The 20,942-nt window shown below is 40.4% G+C and overlaps 2 protein-coding genes across 2 annotated transcripts in view; both read right to left on the bottom strand.

The window, feature by feature from the left end:
- Positions 1-2,795, bottom strand: part of sbspon (somatomedin B and thrombospondin type 1 domain containing) — a 10,389-nt gene extending 7,594 nt beyond the window's left edge. The window contains exon 1 of the mRNA XM_079661141.1: positions 2,423-2,795. Coding sequence (XP_079517267.1) covers positions 2,423-2,651 — 229 coding nt within the window. The 5' untranslated portion in view covers positions 2,652-2,795. The remainder of the gene's footprint in view (positions 1-2,422) is intronic.
- Positions 2,796-12,920: 10,125 nt separating this feature from the next.
- cUnh8orf89 (chromosome Un C8orf89 homolog) lies at positions 12,921-20,219 on the bottom strand. Its single transcript, XM_079661383.1, has 7 exons — positions 19,807-20,219; positions 19,265-19,310; positions 18,419-18,483; positions 16,593-16,710; positions 15,165-15,272; positions 15,025-15,080; positions 12,921-14,121 (listed from the first exon to the last, which is right to left on the bottom strand). The coding sequence occupies exons 1-7, from the start codon at positions 20,000-20,002 to the stop codon at positions 13,982-13,984; spliced, it is 729 nt and encodes a 242-aa protein (XP_079517509.1). The 5' UTR covers positions 20,003-20,219; the 3' UTR covers positions 12,921-13,981.
- Between the last annotated feature and the right edge of the window lie 723 nt (positions 20,220-20,942).

The raw sequence follows: 20,942 nt of genomic DNA on the forward strand, positions 1-20,942 counted from the left end.
GGGTTAACTCCCTCTGGTATCATGTTGCTAAGGTGTGTGCCAAAAAACATGTGTGATTCTTACACACTCTCTCACCTGCACAAAAGTATACACATCCTTTCCTCAAGTAGGAGTACAGATACTCGTGTTTAAAAATACTCTGGTGAAAGTAGAAGTACTGACTAAACTTCTTTACTCAAGTCAAAGTAAAGAACTTTGAAATGTACTTCAGTAAAAAGTACCCATAACTAGCAGCTGTTTTAAAGAGTACCTGACCTCCCTTTATATTAATAGAACAATAATGTCATTGTTAGCTAATGAATGTTTCCATGCTGAACAACGGCAACATGACAACGTTTCCATTGGTCCCTCTTCTTTAGAGAAGACCAGGAAATGATGGATACACGGATCGTGTTCAAATCAATAGGCACGCAATGACTCTAAATAATAATGATCACGCCACCAAACACACATTCAGACTAAAGGAACCAGCCTGTTTGGAGAATGAGAGAAGTAGAAAGTACAGGTATTTGAGTTCAACATGTAAGAAGTAGAAAGTACAGGTATTTGTGTTCAACATGTAAGAAGTAGAAAGTACAGGTATTTGTGTTCAACATGTAAGAAGTAGAAAGTACAGGTATTTGTGTTCAACATGTAAGAAGTAGAAAGTACAGGTATTTGTGTTCAACATGTAAGAAGTAGAAAGTACAGGTATTTGTGTTCAACATGTAAGAAGTAGAAAGTACAGGTATTTGAGTTCAACATGTAAGAAGTAGAAAGTACAGGTATTTGTGTTCAACATGTAAGAAGTAGAAAGTACAGGTATTTGAGTTCAACATGTGAGAAGTAGAAAGTACAGGTATTTGAGTTCAACATGTAAGAAGTAGAAAGTACAGGTATTTGTGTTCAACATGTAAGAAGTAGAAAGTACAGGTATTTGTGTTCAACATGTAAGAAGTAGAAAGTACAGGTATTTGAGTTCAACATGTGAGAAGTAGAAAGTACAGGTATTTGTGTTCAACATGTAAGAAGTAGAAAGTACAGGTATTTGTGTTCAACATGTAAGAAGTAGAAAGTACAGGTATTTGTGTTCAACATGTAAGAAGTAGAAAGTACAGGTATTTGTGTTCAACATGTAAGAAGTAGAAAGTACAGGTATTTGAGTTCAACATGTAAGAAGTAGAAAGTACAGGTATTTGTGTTCAAAATGTAAGAAGTAGAAAGTACAGGTATTTGAGTTCAACATGTAAGAAGTAGAAAGTACAGGTATTTGAGTTCAACATGTAAGAAGTAGAAAGTACAGGTAATTGTGTTCAACATGTAAGAAGTAGAAAGTACAGGTATTTGTGTTCAACATGTAAGAAGTAGAAAGTACAGGTATTTGTGTTCAACATGTAAGAAGTAGAAAGTACAGGTATTTGTGTTCAACATGTGAGAAGTAGAAAGTACAGGTATTTGTGTTCAACATGTAAGAAGTAGAAAGTACAGGTATTTGTGTTCAACATGTGAGAAGTAGAAAGTACAGGTATTTGTGTTCAACATGTAAGAAGTAGAAAGTACAGGTATTTGTGTTCAACATGTAAGAAGTAGAAAGTACAGGTATTTGTGTTCAACATGTGAGAAGTAGAAAGTACAGGTATTTGTGTTCAACATGTAAGAAGTAGAAAGTACAGGTATTTGTGTTCAACATGTAAGAAGTAGAAAGTACAGGTATTTGTGTTCAACATGTGAGAAGTAGAAAGTACAGGTATTTGTGTTCAACATGTAAGAAGTAGAAAGTACAGGTATTTGTGTTCAACATGTAAGAAGTAGAAAGTACAGGTATTTGTGTTCAACATGTAAGAAGTAGAAAGTACAGGTATTTGTGTTCAACATGTGAGAAGTAGAAAGTACAGGTATTTGTGTTCAACATGTAAGAAGTAGAAAGTACAGGTATTTGTGTTCAACATGTAAGAAGTAGAAAGTACAGGTATTTGTGTTCAACATGTAAGAAGTAGAAAGTACAGGTATTTGTGTTCAACATGTAAGAAGTAGAAAGTACAGGTATTTGTAAGAAGTCAAAGTAAAAAGTCGTCAGAAAAATAAGTAGTGGAGTAAAGTACTGATACCAGAAACATGTATTTAAGTGCAGTAACGAAGTATTTGTACTCTTCTACTTCCCACCTCTGGTAGAAGGTGTGTGCCACATATATGTCAACATGTTATGTTCAACTAGTATTGAAAGAATCAGGGTTATCTCACAGCTCAGGTTATCTCCCTCAGGTATCATGTTGTTAAGGTGTGTCAGAAAGCAAACACGTGTGATTCTTATTCTCTCCTGTGATATAATTCAAAAGGGCAGCAGAATATATGAACTGTCAAATTGATATAGCCAAAGTAATTGTCACTCAAGAGCAGGCATCATGCAATGAAGTATTCCTCTATGGCTCCTCTGAGCTCTCACCTGGGCACTCGCTGAAGTAATCGAAGCAGCAGTCCCGGGTCTTATCGCAGCCTTTATCGCAGAAACAAGTCCCGTACACCCGGTCCATCCTCCAGTCGGTGGTCACGCAGCTCAGGTCTCTTCCTCTGCAGCATTTCCCCGAACATCCACCGGACACCATGAGGATATTCCCCACAGAGGAGACGAGGAGAAGAAGAAAACTAACCCTAAACTCCGCAGAGGACCGCATGCTGAGGGGGCAACAGAAACAGCTCTCTCCCTTCTCTCAGTGTGCGCTCCCTCTCATGCCCGTGAGGTGGGAACACCAGTCCTTCTGACCTGGAAACTCCTCTAAAGGGTTTCAATCTCAGCTCAGAGAGAGACCCGTTCAGTCTCAGCTCAGAGAGAGACCCGTTCAGTCTCAGCTCAGAGAGAGAGCCGTTCAGTCTCAGCTCAGAGAGAGAGCCGTTCAGACTCAGCTCAGAGAGAGAGCCGTTCAGTCTCAGCTCAGAGAGACCCGTTCAGTCTCAGCTCAGAGAGAGACCCGTTCAGTCTCAGCTCAGAGAGAGAGAGCCGTTCAGTCTCAGCTCAGAGAGAGACCCGTTCAGTCTCAGCTCAGAGAGTGAGCCGTTCAGTCTCAGCTCAGAGAGAGACCCGTTCAGTCTCAGCTCAGAGAGAGACCCGTTCAGTCTCAGCTCAGAGAGAGAGAGCCGTTCAGTCTCAGCTCAGAGAGAGACCCGTTCAGTCTCAGCTCAGAGAGAGAGCCGTTCAGTCTCAGCTCAGAGAGAGAGAGCCGTTCAGTCTCAGCTCAGAGAGAGACCCGTTCAGTCTCAGCTCAGAGAGAGAGAGCCGTTCAGTCTCAGCTCAGAGAGAGACCCGTTCAGTCTCAGCTCAGAGAGAGACCCGTTCAGTCTCAGCTCAGAGAGTGAGCCGTTCAGTCTCAGCTCAGAGAGAGAGAGCCGTTCAGTCTCAGCTCAGAGAGAGACCCGTTCAGTCTCAGCTCAGAGAGAGAGAGCCGTTCAGTCTCAGCTCAGAGAGAGAGCCGTTCAGACTCAGCTCAGAGAGTGAGCCGTTCAGACTCAGCTCAGAGAGAGAGCCGTTCAGTCTCAGCTCAGAGAGAGAGAGCCGTTCAGTCTCAGCTCAGAGAGAGAGAGCCGTTCAGTCTCAGCTCAGAGAGAGACCCGTTCAGACTCAGCTCAGAGAGAGAGCCGTTCAGTCTCAGCTCAGAGAGTGAGCCGTTCAGTCTCAGCTCAGAGAGAGAGCCGTTCAGTCTCAGCTCAGAGAGTGAGCCGTTCAGTCTCAGCTCAGAGAGAGACCCGTTCAGTCTCAGCTCAGAGAGAGAGCCGTTCAGACTCAGCTCAGAGAGAGAGAGCCGTTCAGTCTCAGCTCAGAGAGAGAGCCGTTCAGTCTCAGCTCAGAGAGAGAGAGCCGTTCAGTCTCAGCTCAGAGAGAGACCCGTTCAGTCTCAGCTCAGAGAGAGAGCCGTTCAGTCTCAGCTCAGAGAGAGACCCGTTCCCACTGAGCGTCCCAGTGAGGAGGGAGGAGACACCAGAGGGAGGGAGGGGTGAGCACTTTGCCTCCTCCTTTCTGCTCTCTATGTCTTATTGTTGTTTGTTTCTCTCTCTCCCTCTCCCTCTCTCTCTCTCTCTCTATCTCTCTCTCTCTCTCTCTTGCACCTGTCTTATTGTTGTTTGTTCCCCTCTCTCTCTCTTTTTTTTTAAATGTTGTTTTTATTGAGTCAGGCACAATGAGTTTACATTTATACAGTCAATATGTTTTCCCTTCTCGTTCTCTCTCTCTTTTACCCGTCTGATTGTTGTTTCTCTCTCTCTCTCGCTCTCTCTCTCTCTCTCGCTCTCTCTCTCTCTCTCTTTTACCTGTCTGATTGTTGTTTCCCTCTATCTCTCTCTCGCTCTCTCTCTCTTTTACCTGTCTGATTGTTGTTTCTCGCTCTCGCTCTCGCTCACCTGTCTGATTGTTTTTTCTCTCTCTCTCTCTCTCTCGCTCTCGCTCTCGCTCTCGCTCTCGCTCTCGCTCTCGCTCTCTCTCTCTCTCTGCAGATCCCCTGATGCCAGTCTGTGCCACCCGGACCTCTGTGTCCCAAATAAAAGAGGCAGGAATGTGAGCTTTTGGCCGGGATCCAGATCTCTCTCTCTCTCTCTCTCTCTCTCTCTCTCTCTCTCTCTCTCTCTCTCTCTCTCTCTCTTTCTCTTTCAGGTTACTGTAATCCTCCAGAAGCACTTGTGTTAGCCTTTGATTAGATAAGTAAATTAATGGCATCTTAATAAAGGAATGTCAAACACAATATCCCAGAGGGTAGCACCTAAGAGCATTACTTAGAAAGGTTTCCACAGTGTTTCCTTGATAGTCAAATCAAACACCATGGAAACAAACACAGGATAGTATAATCCCACCAGTCACACTTTGCAACAAGCCATTCATATATATCCCTTCAAAGTGAACCAGCAACACCGCTCACAAAACTGCCACAACTTCTCTTTTAAATGCTGCTTTTTTTAATACAGAACGACAGGTATTTTCTCCATGAGATCTCAGAAGATTCTTGCTATTTTACCTAAAAATAGAGAAATACTTCTTTGCATAATGTTTGCTTTTGTGTTGCAATTACTGTGGCTATAACTGACCTATATTCTGATGCCCTTTTGCGAATTCAAACATATTGTTACGTTTCAGTTGTTTATCTTTAACTGGTAATAATCATGCTTTAATAAATGTATTGGTCCAACTTGAGTCAGGGAGCATTGAGCATGCATCTGATTACATTATTTTGCGTTATGAGTTATAACATATCTTATTCAGCTGTTTTGAAAATGGGCTTATTTGCTTTCTTGCTTGAAACCAGGAGCCAGTTAGCTTAGCTAAAGACAGGTGTGACAACAAGGCTGGTTTTGAAGATATTAGTCGTCGACATTAAACGTATATTTTCAAACATGTCTGACTATTTATTTACGGACCAAAGAGAAAGCATGAAGAGGAAGCAGGTCTGTTAAAAAGAGAGCAGCAGCTTTAGTCTACAGGTCGTTGTGTTGACTTCATTAATACCTCCTGACAGATTGATTTCATATCCTGTCATTCTGCAGAGTCTGTGACACTCGTCAGGAAGGAGCTTGTCGCTGACCGATGATAGATTCAAATGAATATTAGATCTGCTTCCTGGAGTTATATTAAGGCACGCTTACAGGAGAAAGTGTTTCTATGATATCTTATGTGATGATTTTAATGCATGAAAGCTGATAACACTCTGCTCTTTCGCCCTAACTTCATTCATGTGGTGCAACAAATCAGATCTCTGCAAAAGGAAGCTTTATTTTAAGCATTATAATACTTTCAGGATGGATTTGAGGTATTTGTGTGCAGGCTGTAGTGTTTGCAGAAGGAGCCTGAATGTCTGAGGATGTTGTGAAGTCCAGAAGGTCAGCTTTTATTTGAGCAGTTCCTCCCGATCTCTGGGAAACAAATGAGGCCCTGCAGAGCGCGGGACGCCTCCCGGGGCTCGCTGCTATACAAGGAGCAGATATCTGTAATAATCTGTTACTCTGCGCTCTAGAAAAGCAGCTTGAGGAGAGAGGAGGAGGAGGGGGGTCCGTTGGTGTCCTTTGATTCTTCTCCTCGCCATAAGCAGGTAGGTCAAGCGACAGTAATATCCTTCATCTTCACCATAATCATCATCATCAGCAGCAGCAGCATCAGTGAGCAGCATGTGTCTGAGGCGCTGTGTATTAAAGACGAGCGACTGAACCCAGACTGACCCCAGACTGACCCCAGGAGGGAATGTCTACAAGTAGAAGAACTCGTAGGATGGTTCATAACTTGTTGTGAAGTCTTGTGAGCTGGTTTTTCAGTGTCTTTGTTGGTTTGTCAGCAGGAAAACGGAAGAAATACTGGTCGAAATGTTCCTGAAGCTTTGCGTAATGGTGTAGCATGAGCCAAGGAGGAACACTTTAAATGTAGGATAGGATCTGAATAACGGTGCGGATACACGTCAGATTGAAACAGCCTTATAGTCTTATTGTGCCTTTCTGGTTTCATGTGTGTTTCTGCAGTCATTGTGTTTACATTGTTCCGTACGGAACTTTAATTGAAGTGTATTTAAGCCTGTAATATCGCTGAGTCTGACACAGTGTGTGTTGATTTGATCGGCCTCACAGCTGCATCAGTTTGCTGTGGCAGCAGCACATTAAAGTGCACATCAAAGAGAGAGAGTGTGTGTGTGTGTGTGTGTGTGTGTGTGTGTGTGTGTGTATGTGTGTGTGTGTGTGTGTGTGTGTGTGTGTGTGTGTGTGTGTGTGTGTGTGTGTGTGTGTGTGTGTGTGTGTGTGTGTGTGTGTGTGTGTGTGTGTGTGTGTGTGTGTGTGTGTGTGTGTGTGTGTGTGTGTGTGTGTGCGTGTGTGCGTGTGAGCTGTGGGATTTTCTGTAGGATGTGTTGATGTTTATTTGACTGTACTTTGGTTTGGAGGTTTCAAAGTGCTTTTTAAATAAAGTTGTATTGTATTTACCGTCTTCAGGACTCACGGCGATCACACGACTCTCTCAGTTTGACGAACAGACGGAGAGATGCTCGTCATGGAAACGGTGTGTGATCCTCTCTGCATCTCGCCCATGTGGGGAATGCAAACTCTGCACGTCTCCACGGCAACCACTGACCCACGTTGCCACGGTTTCAAAAATCTTTGTTTACGAAACGCTAGAATTCGCCTCCTCGTCTTGACACCTGCTGTAAAGGTAAGCTGACCTCAGATAAGGGAAACACCCTCGCTGTAACACACACACACACACACACACACACACACACACACACACACACACACACACACACACACACACACACACACACACACACACAAACAATTATACATAGATGCATAAAAGTTAGACTGTTATTGCAAAAATAAAACAAAAGCACTGTATTTTTTTTATTAGCATCAGAAGAAATGCTTGTTATTTTTATGAAATATTTCTCCATTTTAGAATTAAGTGAAATAATGATAAAATAATAATAATACAAATATTACAAAACAAATTAATATCTTAAAAAGTTTAATTACATTTTAAATTTAAAAAAAAAGAATGTATTTATATCATTATGAGAAGTTTGTTTAAATAAATAGGTCAGCAATAAAATGACCCTTAAAAATATCTAACCTTCCAAATATTTAATTAAAGAAGAATACGTTTGTTTCTTCCTGATGAGTCCGTTTCTGTCCATGAATGGACGTCTTTGTCTCCGTCAGCTGTCTCTACAGGAGTGTGTGTGTGTGTGTGTGTGTGTGTGTGTGTGTGTGTGTGTGTGTGTGTGTGTGTGTGTGTGTGTGTGTGTGTGTGTGTGTGTGTGTGTGTGTGTGTGTTTGTGTGTGTGTGTGTGTGTGTGTGTGTGTGTGTGTGTGTGTGTGTGTGTGTGTGTGTGTGTGTGTGTGTGTGTGTGTGTACAGGAGGAGGCGTTTCAAAGTCTTTTATCTTCTTATTAGGAATAGTGTACCACACACACACACACACACACACACACACACACACACACACACACACAGTGAGTAATTATTGAATGAGTTGAAAGTCGGATGTTTGACTTGGCTTATGTCATCAGAAGAGGCCGAGGTCGATCTGCAGAACGAGATAAGAGAGGCTGCAGGTCTAACCTCACAGGAGACGGAGGATTGTGTAAGGAAAGGTGCATAAGTGCAGTATCTGTACAATTAAGACAAGACATAATGCATGTGTCTGTTTTGATAGCTTTGCATTTGAAATGTTCCACTTTGAGTCTGGTTGAAATGACACTGTATTCCTGAAGACATTGAGGCATTAGATTATTTATATGGCTGTTTTTATGGAGTACTTCAAAGATATCTCCAATATTCTCTCTGTAAAACCTTTGAGTCTTATCCTGTATGTCAAATGAAAACAGCTATTTTTAAGCTATCTATCTCTTCTAGAAAAGTGTGCAAATAACCACACATTTAACATTATAATGCCTCCAGTTTATATTTAAATAAATCGGTTCAGAAAACATGCAATACAAAAATAATTGTCTTAATTTAAGTTATCAAGTGGGGAAGTCAGTGATATCTATTAGTTAGAAATGTTACCCTATTGATCTGCAGTGTCTCTCTAATGACCCTCTCCAGGCTCCATGCATTACAATCATTACTGCTTAATACTTTATGATAATATCAGGAGAGGACTGATGGCCGGGATCATCACTAGTGTAATGACAGGGATGAGGGGGAACGTGTCACGATTCTTGTGTCTGGTAGTGGGTATTTTGCTTTTCTCCCTGTCATGATTTCCTCTCTGTGTATTGTCTGGTCTCTCTCCCTGTGTTTTCCTGTCTGTCGTTAGTTTCCCTGGTGTGTCTGATTTCCTGATTGTTTTCACCTGTCACCCCTTCTGTGTCTCCTGTGCTCATCAGTGTCAGCCCCGCCCCTGATTGTTCCCGCCTGTCTTGTTACCCTGTGTTTAAATTCCCCTGTCTCCCAGTGTTCCTTGTCAGTTCGTTTTTGTCTCTTGCCACGGTCAGGTCTATGCTCTTTTGTGTTCTTGATAAGTTTGATCCTCACTACGTGAGCGTTTTTCCTTTTGTTCTAATTTTTGTCATCTCAGCTAGAGATTTGATAGCGACCATTTTTTGTTCTTCATTTTTGCTATATCTTGGAAAAATAAAGTATCTTACGAATACTTTACCTCTGTCTCCTGGGTCGTGCAATTGGGTCCTACCTCCTAAGTGCCTGAATTCTTAACAGAACGTTTACACCTGACCTCTTCTTCAGCTATCTGGGCATATATTACTTTATGTGTGTAGATTAATGCGGACATTAGGGGTGTGGGCAACACTTACTATAAGAAAGGGATCATCTCTGCGTCCATAAATCATTTTGTGAAACACCAGCAGTTTGAAGGTTAGGCTGTAGACTTTTTCTATTCATGTTCTCCTGAATTCCTTAAAAGTGAGGATTAGATAATGCCTCATTTGCATATTTAAACATGGCACTAGTGTCTCCCCTTTGAGTTCTACTGGCAGTCGTAGAAACTCGCATGCAAACAATTTTAAATGATAAACTCCTTGTGGTTTATTTGCAATCTTGATGTTCTGGACACTTGAGAATATCTGCAGCACGTTAGGCCCTGTTGTCTCATATCTGATGTCCCTGTTGTGATGGCACAGATTTGACCTCTTCCTACACACACGCACACGCACACGCACACGCACACACACACACACACGCTCATGGTTACTTTGGGACGTGTGGACTCTTGTCGTTTGTTGCTTCACTGTGTAACTATCTTTGTGGATCTTTACAACAAACTTCTTTAGAGACAAAACTGGTTCGACAACAGAGGGGAAGATTTATAGTTTTTATAAAGAGGGCTTTTTTGTTGGCTGGCTAGAAGTCTTTTGTGTTCATTTCTCCGTAAACGACTGATATGAGGCTGTGGGACCACAAGAGATATGTCAAATAATGCATCTACAAAACAGCAGAAAATAGTGTCAAGTGTCTGTGAGATGTTCTTTAGATAGAGGGGAGCTCTGTTGTATCAGCCCTCGGCTTCTGAAACTCTCTTGTAATCTGGATTTTATGCAGTCTTTCTTATGCAACAACAACGTGCATTAAAATCCCTTAGAGCCTAAAGTGATGGATTCAAGGTCTTGCTTTGTGTTACCAATAGTTTAGGGTTAATTTGGCCAATTCTCACATGTAGAAGCTGGAACTCTAAAATATGAACATTAAACTCATTTGATCCATGCAAATATTGATTTTGTCTTCAGGAAGTGCATTTTAAACAGCAAACACATTCGTTTTAGAGGGAATTTCATCCCTAGATGTAAGCGGACTCTTTTCATCCGAAACAAACTTAAAGGGGACCTATCATGCAAAATGCACTTGTGTACGTCTTTTCTACATGAACATGTGTCCCCGGTGTTCCAGGGAACTCACCAAGTGTCAGAAAACACATCCCTCTCTATTTTCCTCCATACCCAAATCTCTAAAAAAGGGGCTGCAACGGATCTGATACAGACTGATCCAGATTTGAACACTTCTATGACGTCACAGAAGTGGCGCTACGGCTATTGGGCCAGCTCCACCAATCAGGAGGAGACAGCCACGGACATTGCCGTTGGAAAGCGCTGGAGACGCTGTAGTACATATGCCAGGCCTGTAGATGGTGCTGTTCTCACAGAATCAGCCCATGATGCAAAGACAGTGTTAAATTGAGCGAAATGAGGAATGGCTAAAATGCATGATCTGTTTAGTAGGATGATAATTGAAATACAATTAACACTTATAGTTGCATGTCTTGTTACGTAACAATTGATCATATTTGTTAAGTGTTATTATGGGAGAATTATTATTCTTGTGGTGCTGCTACTGCATATTGAGCATATTAAGACCCACTCATGTACAACAACTTCCTAACTTGCAATAAATAAGCACCAATTAGAGGGTTATTAAAAACTCTTAACTAATGTTTTAGCACTTACTACTAGTAGAATATGGCCATGTAGAATAAGGCATTAATAAGTGTTTTATAATGACTAATAAAGCCAATATACTGCTAAAATGCATGTTAATTAACAGCTAGTTGATGGTGGATTTGTGTACGTTAATATAAAGTGTTACCCAGCTTTTCTTGCCTGTACTTCTGTTCTGTTTCTGAGCTGGAAGAGAGTCCTCCAGTGAAAGATAAACCTCTCAGCACCGCTCTTATTAAAGGCCTCATTGTTGACTGTTTGTTGCGGGTCATTTTGTTTCACTGCACTTGAAAGGGACGGTCAAAACTCTGCAAGGAGAGGCTCTGTGTGTGTGTGTGTGTGTGTGTGTGTGTGTGTGTGTGTGTGTGTGTGTGTGTGTGTGTGTGTGTGTGTGTGTGTGTGTGTGTGTGTGTGTGTGTGTGTGTGTGTGTGTGTGTGTGTGTGTGTGTGTGTGTGTGTGTGTGTGTGTGTGTGTGTGTGTGTGAAATGCACACCTCACCATGCACTGAGAGGCAGGACAGACACAAACAAGCCCAACATTTGACCACTTTACTTTTGTTTTTGATAATGATTATATTTAATAAAGGCACAGTGTCATGGGACATTGATCAGAATTACTTTTGTGCTGCTTTTTGATAAAGAAAAATATCCCAGATTCTGAACCAGTGGCATTAAATGTGCAAAAAGAAAACGTTGTAATAATATAGAGTCTCAAGAGTCGTGTGATATCTCCAAAAATGCACTTTCAATAGCTTTTATCACTATGAATACACGCTATTCTCTGATGTTGCTCTGAATGTTTCGGCCTTTTAAAACTACTATGCAATGATGAATGTTCTGGTGTTTTCGATAACCAGTTTTTAACAAAATAAATAGATTTTCAACACTATTGTTTTTCTAGAACGTTCAACACAATATGCACTTCCTGTTCACCTGGATGTTCAATATGCTATTCTATTTAATTTCATAAGGACATGCTTGACTTTTACACAACCTTTTCTATATGTTTGCCATGCCTAACTGGTTAAGAAAAATGTGCTCAACATAATAAACCATGACTTTTTTCACAAGGAAGGGAGGAGAACAAATAAGCCAAACATTTGGGAGCTCTGAGGATACACATCAAACACATCTGAGTCTCAGTGTGACACACTGGCCAAACTCCTTGATGTCAGTTTTACCCCCTGTGGTTAATCAAATGGAAAAAGATAATGAAACTAAAACTTTGATCTTTCTCTTGAGTGTGTTTCAGATCATCAGGCCCCCGGCCCTCTGGTCTCAGCTGCAAACTGCAGGACCCCATCATCCTACAAATGACAGTTAAGTGTTCATCTCTTCTCTTACATTCTCCAAGAGTGAGCATTAGATAACGCCTCATTTGCATATTTAAACATGGCACTAGTGTCTCAACTTAGAGTTCTCTTGGAAGTCGTAGAAACTTGCACGCAAACCATTTTAAATTGCAAACTGCAGGACTCCATCATCCTACAAATGACCGGTAAGTGGCCATCTTGGCTCCTTTTTGGCTTCTTTTCCTTATTATAATAGTACAGTGTGTCTTTGGGGTTATTACAAAATATATACTTTGCTATCAAGTTGTATGAAAACATTTTTAATTACAGTACATACTATGCTACGCCTGGTTTCTACACACTGTACCGTGTATTTTTCTTTGAACTTCAAGCTACATGTCCCAATGAACTTATCACACGTCTTTAACCAGCACAAACGAAGCCTCCAGCTGCTACAGATAATAAGTCCTCATTTCTCTCTAGACAAAGAGGATATCTGACTGCTGTCTTTGTGCCACACAATGAACAAGATCTTCAGAGACAGCCAGCTTCCACACGGCAGAAAGACAATGAATAATGTGGGAAAGCACCACATTCTGCGATCTGAGGGCACAGTTTCTGTTTTGTAGATAAGGAATTCAGATTATGTTTCATTGCAATCTTCTAGGCATTTAGCGCTGGTCGATATGTTTGTGCCAAAAGGACGGGACAGAAACACTGAATCAGGGAAAACGAGTACCAATAACAAAAATAAATGTATTTAATTTAAGGAAGACGTTTAACAAGGCACAATAAAGGTTTTGCTAAACTATAAAATATGTACATAGATATTTCACTTGATGTTTAAAACACTGTTGTAACGAGATCCACAACATATTGATAATACAGTGAGAAATGTGGCATTAGCCGTCGTTAATAAATACCTTGTCATGCAGATGTTGAGAGAGGGAAACTACAAAATACCTCAGCACTTGTTGTTTAGCTAAAGCTGCGGTTTACTACAGTACACATGTAACAGTTGTAAATATGCAGTGGTGTTTAGTGTTAAATAATTATGTATAAATCATTTAGTACAATCACACAAATTCCGCGTAACCTCCAAAATGGAGTCACTGTACTCAGGAGATAGTTACTCTCTCATATTGTGTCCTTCACGTTTTCCTCTTGCCTTTTTCTAATTGTTCCACGAGAGAAGAGTCGGTGTGAGGAAAGAAACAATTGAATAACGACTGATTTGTTATATTGTATCTTTTGTATGCATGCTGCTACGTAACATTAAGCTGTCTTTTGCTCTTTCTCTGCTGTAACAACGTGAATGGACCGTCTGTGGGACCAACACATGGATTCTGATTCTGATGTATATTGTCAGGTACGTTTTCTGTGAATGTTCCTCGAGAGAAGAGTCGGGAAAGAAACAACTGAATAACGACTGATTTGGTTGGATATTGTCACGTACGTTCTTCGTTGCCTTTTTGTAAATGTTCCTTGAGAGTCGAATAACTTTGAGTAACGACTGATTTGTTTTATATTGCCAGTGAATAAACGGAGATCGCCTCGGGTCTCATACACAAATATAACACAACGCAGAGACACCGGTTACACATCATCTGAAGGTCATGACCCCCAAAATGTGACGACCAGCCATGTGAGGCAGAACACGAACACCAGTGAGGACACAGAGGCGGTCACGACGAGCCGCTGGAAGGAGCACGGCGTCCGGAGAGTTTTATTCTGATCAGACGTCGTTGGCACAGACTCGAGGGTTTTGATCGTGGACCAGCGTGACTCGGCAGAGAGTGATTGTCAGGACGGAGGTTTCTTAGGTTTCCTCATCTTCTTCAGCTTCTCTTGCCTCACCGTCTCTCCTTCGAGGGACGACAGCTCTGAGATCCTCTGGAAGAACGAGCGAGAGGCTCCGAGCGCCGGGTCAGGGTATGAAGGACCTGAGAGGAGAAGAATAATTAGGATCTATGATTCAACAAATCATTACAAAACAATCTGCTATATAACACGTTAGGGTGGGAATCACCAGGCTCCGCACGATAAGCCACGATGTGATGCTATCACAATACTTAAGCCACGATGTGATAGTATTGCCATTCTACGATATGCTAAATATTGCGATACAATATATTTATATATATTTACATCTTTGTTTTTCATGAAAACAAGAAAAAGCTCAGCACCATCTCGTGGATTGAAAAAGCAATTGTTACCAGAAATTTCTTGAGTTTTGACCATTTTAAGTCTTTTAAAAGTATGTGTTTTTTTTATAAATGTTTACATGGACTGCCCCCCCCTCCCTTAGAGGTTCTTCACACACATGCTCTCCAGTACAGGTTAGCTCTGAGTGTTAGCGATGCTAATGTAAACACCGACCATATTACGTCCAAAACAGTCGGGCATTGTTTCTGATAGCAACGTTTCTGATTGGGCCGTGGGTCCACATTTCAGATATTACGTCATATCGGACGCAAATCTGGATCAGCTCCGTTATTCCCCCGTTTTTAGAGATTTGGGTACGCAGGAAAAGAGAGAGGGTTTTATTTTCTGACGCTGCGTGAGTTCCCTGACACACCGGGGACAAATCTTCATGTATCATCAAAAAGTGGATTTTGCATGATAGGTCCCCTTTAAGGTGTTCGGGAGATATCACATTCACAAGAATTCTACACAACCCCAAAACCCCATGGAAAATATCATGAACCACAAACAACAAGGGACCATGGAGGGGAGGCTAACGAGTTGTGGGATCCATGAGTATTGTTTAAAGAAGAACATCGGTAAAACTACCATGTTGCCGCCAATTACTCAACATAACAAACACCTGAACATATTGAACTCACTCTTCTGATTGTCTTTGCTGTGCAGCAGGCTGTGGGTTGGATAGTTCACCTTGGGCCTGCAGAGGGAGAGCAGAGGAGGCTTGAGTGAGAGAGAAACATCGATTAGTTTCTATCTGATGGAGTTAAAAAGGCAGAATGACCTGCTGAGTTTGCAGCTCTCCACTGAGAAGGAGTTCCTGCCACTGAGGATCAGAGAGGAGGGGAGGACGAGAGCTGGAGAGGAGGTCAGGTCGTACCTCGGAGCGTAGCTGAGGAACGAGGAGAGGACGTTATTTAATGTGTTAACAGATACATTCATTTCCTATCTTAAAGGTTGGTAGGTAATTCACTTCAGAAACACTTTTTGTTATATTCCATGGAATGCTCTTAACATCCCGATAGCAATGAATACATGAAATGCTTTGACAATAAATACATAACAACATGTCATCTGTGGAAGCCGTGGCGCTGTAAAAAGCACGACCAATCATCTGAGCCGGCCCGGCTAAAGTAACTGGCTGGCCTACCTGCCTGTCAGCCTTCCATCTGTGCACAAACTTATCTCGTGCCCTCATTGGTCATGTGCACGTTCGTGTGTGTTGGAGGAGGGGCTCTGTAAGGAAGTCTAAAGGAAGGGGCAGATTTGTTTCGACTGCGTACTTTCAAATTCTAGCGCACTCAAGCTGGTTTCTCCATTCTAACCTGCCCTACCTTTAATGTTCAAATACTAGGGATTTACTTTGATGTTATGGCGAATTTAGATTAGATTAGATTCCTTTAATTGTCACGACAGCGAAATTCCAAGCATTCCCGTTGGTGCAATCACACAACAGATAGTATAAGTTTCATTTTGACAATACAAGCTAAAACTTTGAATATATAAAGTGACTATAAATTGTACCTGGAATGATGTAAACATAGTGAAAACATAACAGCAAATATTGTAAAAATCAAGAAGCGTACATTTAGAATAGAGGAAACAAGTAATATATTATGAAATAAATTAAATAATTATTAGCACAATAAAAATGTAGAACAAAAATAAAACTATAAAAATACCTTAAAACATGCACATAATATAATAATAACAAGAACACACTAGTGTTTTTGGTGTTGTCTTTTCTTGTGTAGCACTGATGGACTTGTAAGATTGGGGTATAGAAAGATTATGCAACAAAGATTGAACCCCAATGACTTGTGTTAATGTAGACAGATGTGAATATTAGATCGACCCACTCCTTTCATGTGAAAAGACAAGGTGTATGTTCTCTCTCTCTCTTTATGTTAACGTGAAGGCAGCGTGACATCAAACTAAACTGTTCCCACAACAACAGAGGACTGATAGTAATACATGATAACGATCTCATCATGACTTAGCTGTAATCCAGCGTGCCGTGTTAACAGAATATTAAACATTAAAGCTGGAGATCTTCAGATTGTGACAGACAAATTATGCTTGTCGAAACATGAATAGGTCTGCTCTTTCCCTCGGTACATATTCCTGTCATTTATGAGACAACGACTCGGTGTAATTACTGCAATGTGTGCAGCTGTCTGCAGAACTATAGTGTGAATCTTGCAGAGGTTACCCCAGGGTGAAGGGCCGCCCCCCCCGGCTGTGGGAGAGCTCCTTGGAGAGGCTGAAGGGATGCAGGGACCGTCTCTGCAGTGGGGGGACCACCGTGCGGGTCTTCTCCGGCTGAACACCTGAAGAGAAATACATTCAGACAGTCAGAACCACAGGGGGGAAGTAGTAGAGTACAAATACTGCGTTACTGTGCTTAAGTACATTTTTCTGGTATCAGTACTTTACTCCACTACTTGTTTTCCTGACGACTTTTGAAACCCAAATACTTGTACTTTCTACTTCTTACATTTTGAACCCAAATACCTGTACTTTCTACTTCTTACATGTTGAACACAAATACCTGTACTTTCTACTTCTTACATGTTGAACACAAATACCTGTACTTTCTACTTCTTACATGTTGAACTCAAATACCTGTACTTTCTACTTCTCACATGTTGAACACAAATACCTGTACTTTCTACTTCTTACATGTTGAACACAAATACCTGTACTTTCTACTTCTCACATGTTGAACACAAATACCTGTACTTTCTACTTCTTACATGTTGAACACAAATACCTGTACTTTCTACTTCTTACATGTTGAACTCAAATACCTGTACTTTCTACTTCTTACATGTTGAACACAAATACCTGTACTTTCTACTTCTTACATGTTGAACTCAAATACCTGTACTTTCTACTTCTTACATGTTGAACTCAAATACCTGTACTTTCTACTTCTTACATGTTGAACTCAAATACCTGTACTTTCTACTTCTCTCATTTCCCAAACAGGCTGGTTCCTTTAGTCTGAATGTGTGTTTGGTGGCGTGATCATTATTATTTAGAGTCATTGCGTGCCTATTGATTTGAACACGATCCGTGTATCCATCATTTCCTGGTCTTCTCTAAAGAAGAGGGACCAATGGAAACGTTGTCATGTTGCCGTTGGTCACCATGGAAACATTCATTAGCTAACAATGACATTATTGTTCTATTAATATAAAGGGAGGTCAGGTACTCTTTAAAACAGCTGCTAGTTATGGGTACTTTTTACTGAAGTACATTTCAACGTTCTTTACTTTCACTTGAGTAAAGAAGTTTAGTCAGTACTTCTACTTTCACCAGAGTATTTTTAAACACGAGTATCTGTACTTCTACTTGAGGAAAGGATGTATGTACTTCTGCCCTCTCTGGTCAGAACTCACATCGAGAATGAAGACAAAAGGATATTTTGAAGCATAAAGGGAGTAAACGGTATGTAGACTCCCAATATACAACGATACAGAGTGCAAAGTGTGCAATAATTGTCAAAATACAATTATTTTTTTAAATGTTATAACTGGCTTTTTCTTTTTTTAACACTTTATTTATTGGTTTGTCCCACACATAACACAATAACAGGAGAAAATACAGAGTACAAATGCAGGATGACAAAACAATAATGATAACATAAAAAGACCATTCCAGTAATAGCAATGAAACAAATAAACCAAAACACACAATGGCATGATAAGACAGAAACAGTTCGTTTACTTTGGATTTGAGTTTTATTAAGATGTCCTCTTTATAAATGTGTCTACTATTTATATCTGTCCCTTTGCTGTAACGCTGTTAATGTCACCGCTGTTTGACCAATAAACGTTTTTCTGATTTGGCTAATATCTAGCTTTCATTAATACTGTTCAGTATAAAAGTACCACTGGCCGTCACTGACGACACATTATTTATATGATAACAGCTCCACCTACTGGCTGTTCAGGAAAACGCCTCAAACTCTCACTGTGTAATTAAACATCCTAAACTCTGTTATAATGACTCGTCTTATTCTGAAAATCTTACATTGTTTTTCGAACAGGAAGTGTCTCCCGGTGATGTCATTGGCCTCTCGAGCTGAGTGAGGGGACCTAGAGGAGGAAGAGAAATAATAAATATCAGCACACATGGAGGAGTGTAAATACCACCCAGAATAATTACACACACAGTTCACAATATGTGTCTGTTATCAAGTGTATAACAGTAAAGGGTGCAGGGCCTCCAAGCTTGTGTTTAAAGGAGACCAACGAGAAAGAGACTCAGAATGACCACTAAGAGACAGATATAGACTTAACGGCTAAATGAAATGCACACAATGACGATACAGAGATGCAGAAGGACTACACAAAGAAGAGAAAACCATCACAGACAAAAGGTAGTCTTACAAATTACAGTAGTTTTTTAAAACAAGTATTTCAAATGTAATAAAAAGACCAAATACAACTTTAAGGGACAAAGAAACGGTGTGTCTGCTGTTTACAGACTAGCATTCATTTGTGAAAGGGATTTAAAGATATTAGGTATTAGGAAGCCATTGATAAAAAAAACACTGGATTTTCAATAGAAATATTAACATTAAATAGAGGATGGATTAAAATCCAATATAAAGAGGTGTGTTGAGTTACCCTGAAAGTGTAATTACTCTACTTAGTAACAGGGTTGCAAATCAATGCTTAAGTTAGGTTTTACCTCAGGAAACAAGGTTTCCAAAGAACAAGTATATTAAACAAGGCATGTTTTAGCAAAGATAATACATTGAACTGCAGGATATATCCTGTGTATATCTTTGCTAAAACAAACCCTTTAAGTGTAACTACTCTCAATCAATGCTAATGTTAGCTTTGACCTCTGGAAACAAGGTTAGAAACTCACCCTCCGACCATGAAGCCCCCACTCCAGGTGTTCCAGTCCCGGGACCCTGCAACCAGGAGTACAGGTTAATATATCACAAAGTGGAAGAAGTACTCAGATATTTACTTAAGAAAAAGTAGCAAAACTACAGGGTATAAATACTCAATTACAAGTAAAAGTCCTAAATTGAAAAGTATATACAGCATGTGTTCATTACTTCAATGTTGCACTAGTTAAGTGGGTTTGATTTGAATTGCTTTATACACTACCGGGTAACTTAACCTATAATAATGGGTGTTGATTTATATTTTGTATTAATAACCGTAATCTGATAAGTAAATATGTAAAACAGATGTGGTGCAGTGATACTGCAATACTCAGATCTTGTACTTGAGAAAAAAGTAGAAGTACTCAGATCTTGTACTTGAGTAAAAGTAGAAGTACCAGAGTGTAGGAATACTCGAATTAAGTGTAGTACTTGAGTGAATGTACTACGGTAACATTACCCGCCCTGATGTCCCACATTAAGCTAGCGTCATGTACAGAAACACAGCATTACTCACTGCTCAGAGGCTGGATGAGAGGCAGTTTAGTCCGGATGTTTTCTACCCCCCTCCCGGAGCTCCTGTATGCCGGACATGGAGCCTCAAGGCCGGGGTGGCTGCAGCTCGAACCCCGGTCCGATGTCAGAGCCTTATTAGCGGTGGGTAGTAGCGACGCGTTTACCTGGAAGGTCATCATGCTGCAGCGGCCTCGCATCACCTGTATTATCACGGGTTATGGATGAACACACACACGCACCTGCTGGGGGGCATTTTTAAAATTCATAAAAAGGACCGTTAGCTGGGGCTTGGCATCCCGAGCTGCGATGCTAGCTGTAACCGAGTCACTGCGTCACCATGACAACAGGCTGCAGGAAGACCGTTACTAATCATATATTAACGGATTTTATTTATTTGCTTCTTAAATAGATAACGGTTTCTCATAATTAACGGTTTTCATTGATCAATTCTTAAATGAACGGTTAAAATTTTAAAGTTAATGTATTAACGTTTATTTATCTAATTTTCGTATACAGTTCATGTTATACACATATCTTCATTACATATCTTGTTTATTTATATTTGAATTGCTTTCCTACCATATGTTGTTTATACACATTCTTATTTATCCTTTATGTCATTAGATGGTTGAAACATGTCACAATTGATTTCCCCTGGGATAAAGTATTCTGAACCAAGTAAACTCATCAATAGTAGCAGAAAATGGAATCTAAAAAGTATAACTTTTACTTCGTTATCATAATAAACCGGAATATATTTACTGTAAGTACTTCACCCTTTAGTAATTGGCAAATGCACTTTTAAAAAGTAGGCCTTCCCTCAATACTGGAGGACAATCTTAGATTTGTTAACGCTTGTAAGGTTATGGGATGTTAAAGTACTAAAAAAACAATTTAAAATCTAAAAATGTACATGTATCTAACCATACAAGGATAACTTTACAGTGAGTCTTCAGTACTAACGTTTTCAATAAGGGTCCTTAGTTTCCCCAGACAGTCTTATTGGTTTACAGTGAAGTGCTCAATTTCTCACTAAACTTTTGTCATTTTATGTCAAAATTGGTGACAACTGAATCCAAAATCACTGCTAAAACCAACTATATGAACAAAGTGTTGTGGAAAAAGATACCTTGCTTT

The sequence above is a fragment of the Notothenia rossii genome (genome assembly GCF_949606895.1).
Source record: "Notothenia rossii genome assembly, chromosome: 12".
Taxonomy (NCBI): domain Eukaryota; kingdom Metazoa; phylum Chordata; class Actinopteri; order Perciformes; family Nototheniidae; genus Notothenia; species Notothenia rossii.

Coding starts and splice junctions, on each gene's coding strand:
- cUnh8orf89 (XM_079661383.1), bottom strand. CDS start 20,002: ATGCGAGGCCGCTGCAGCATGATGACCTTCCAGGTAAACGCGTCGCTA. Junction 16,711..18,418: donor CTTCCTGTTCGAAAAACAAT/GTAAGATTTTCA, acceptor ATTTCTCTTCAG/GTGTTCAGCCGGAGAAGACC. Junction 15,273..16,592: donor GGGCGGCCCTTCACCCTGGG/GTAACCTCTGCA, acceptor CTCGTTCCTCAG/CTACGCTCCGAGGTACGACC.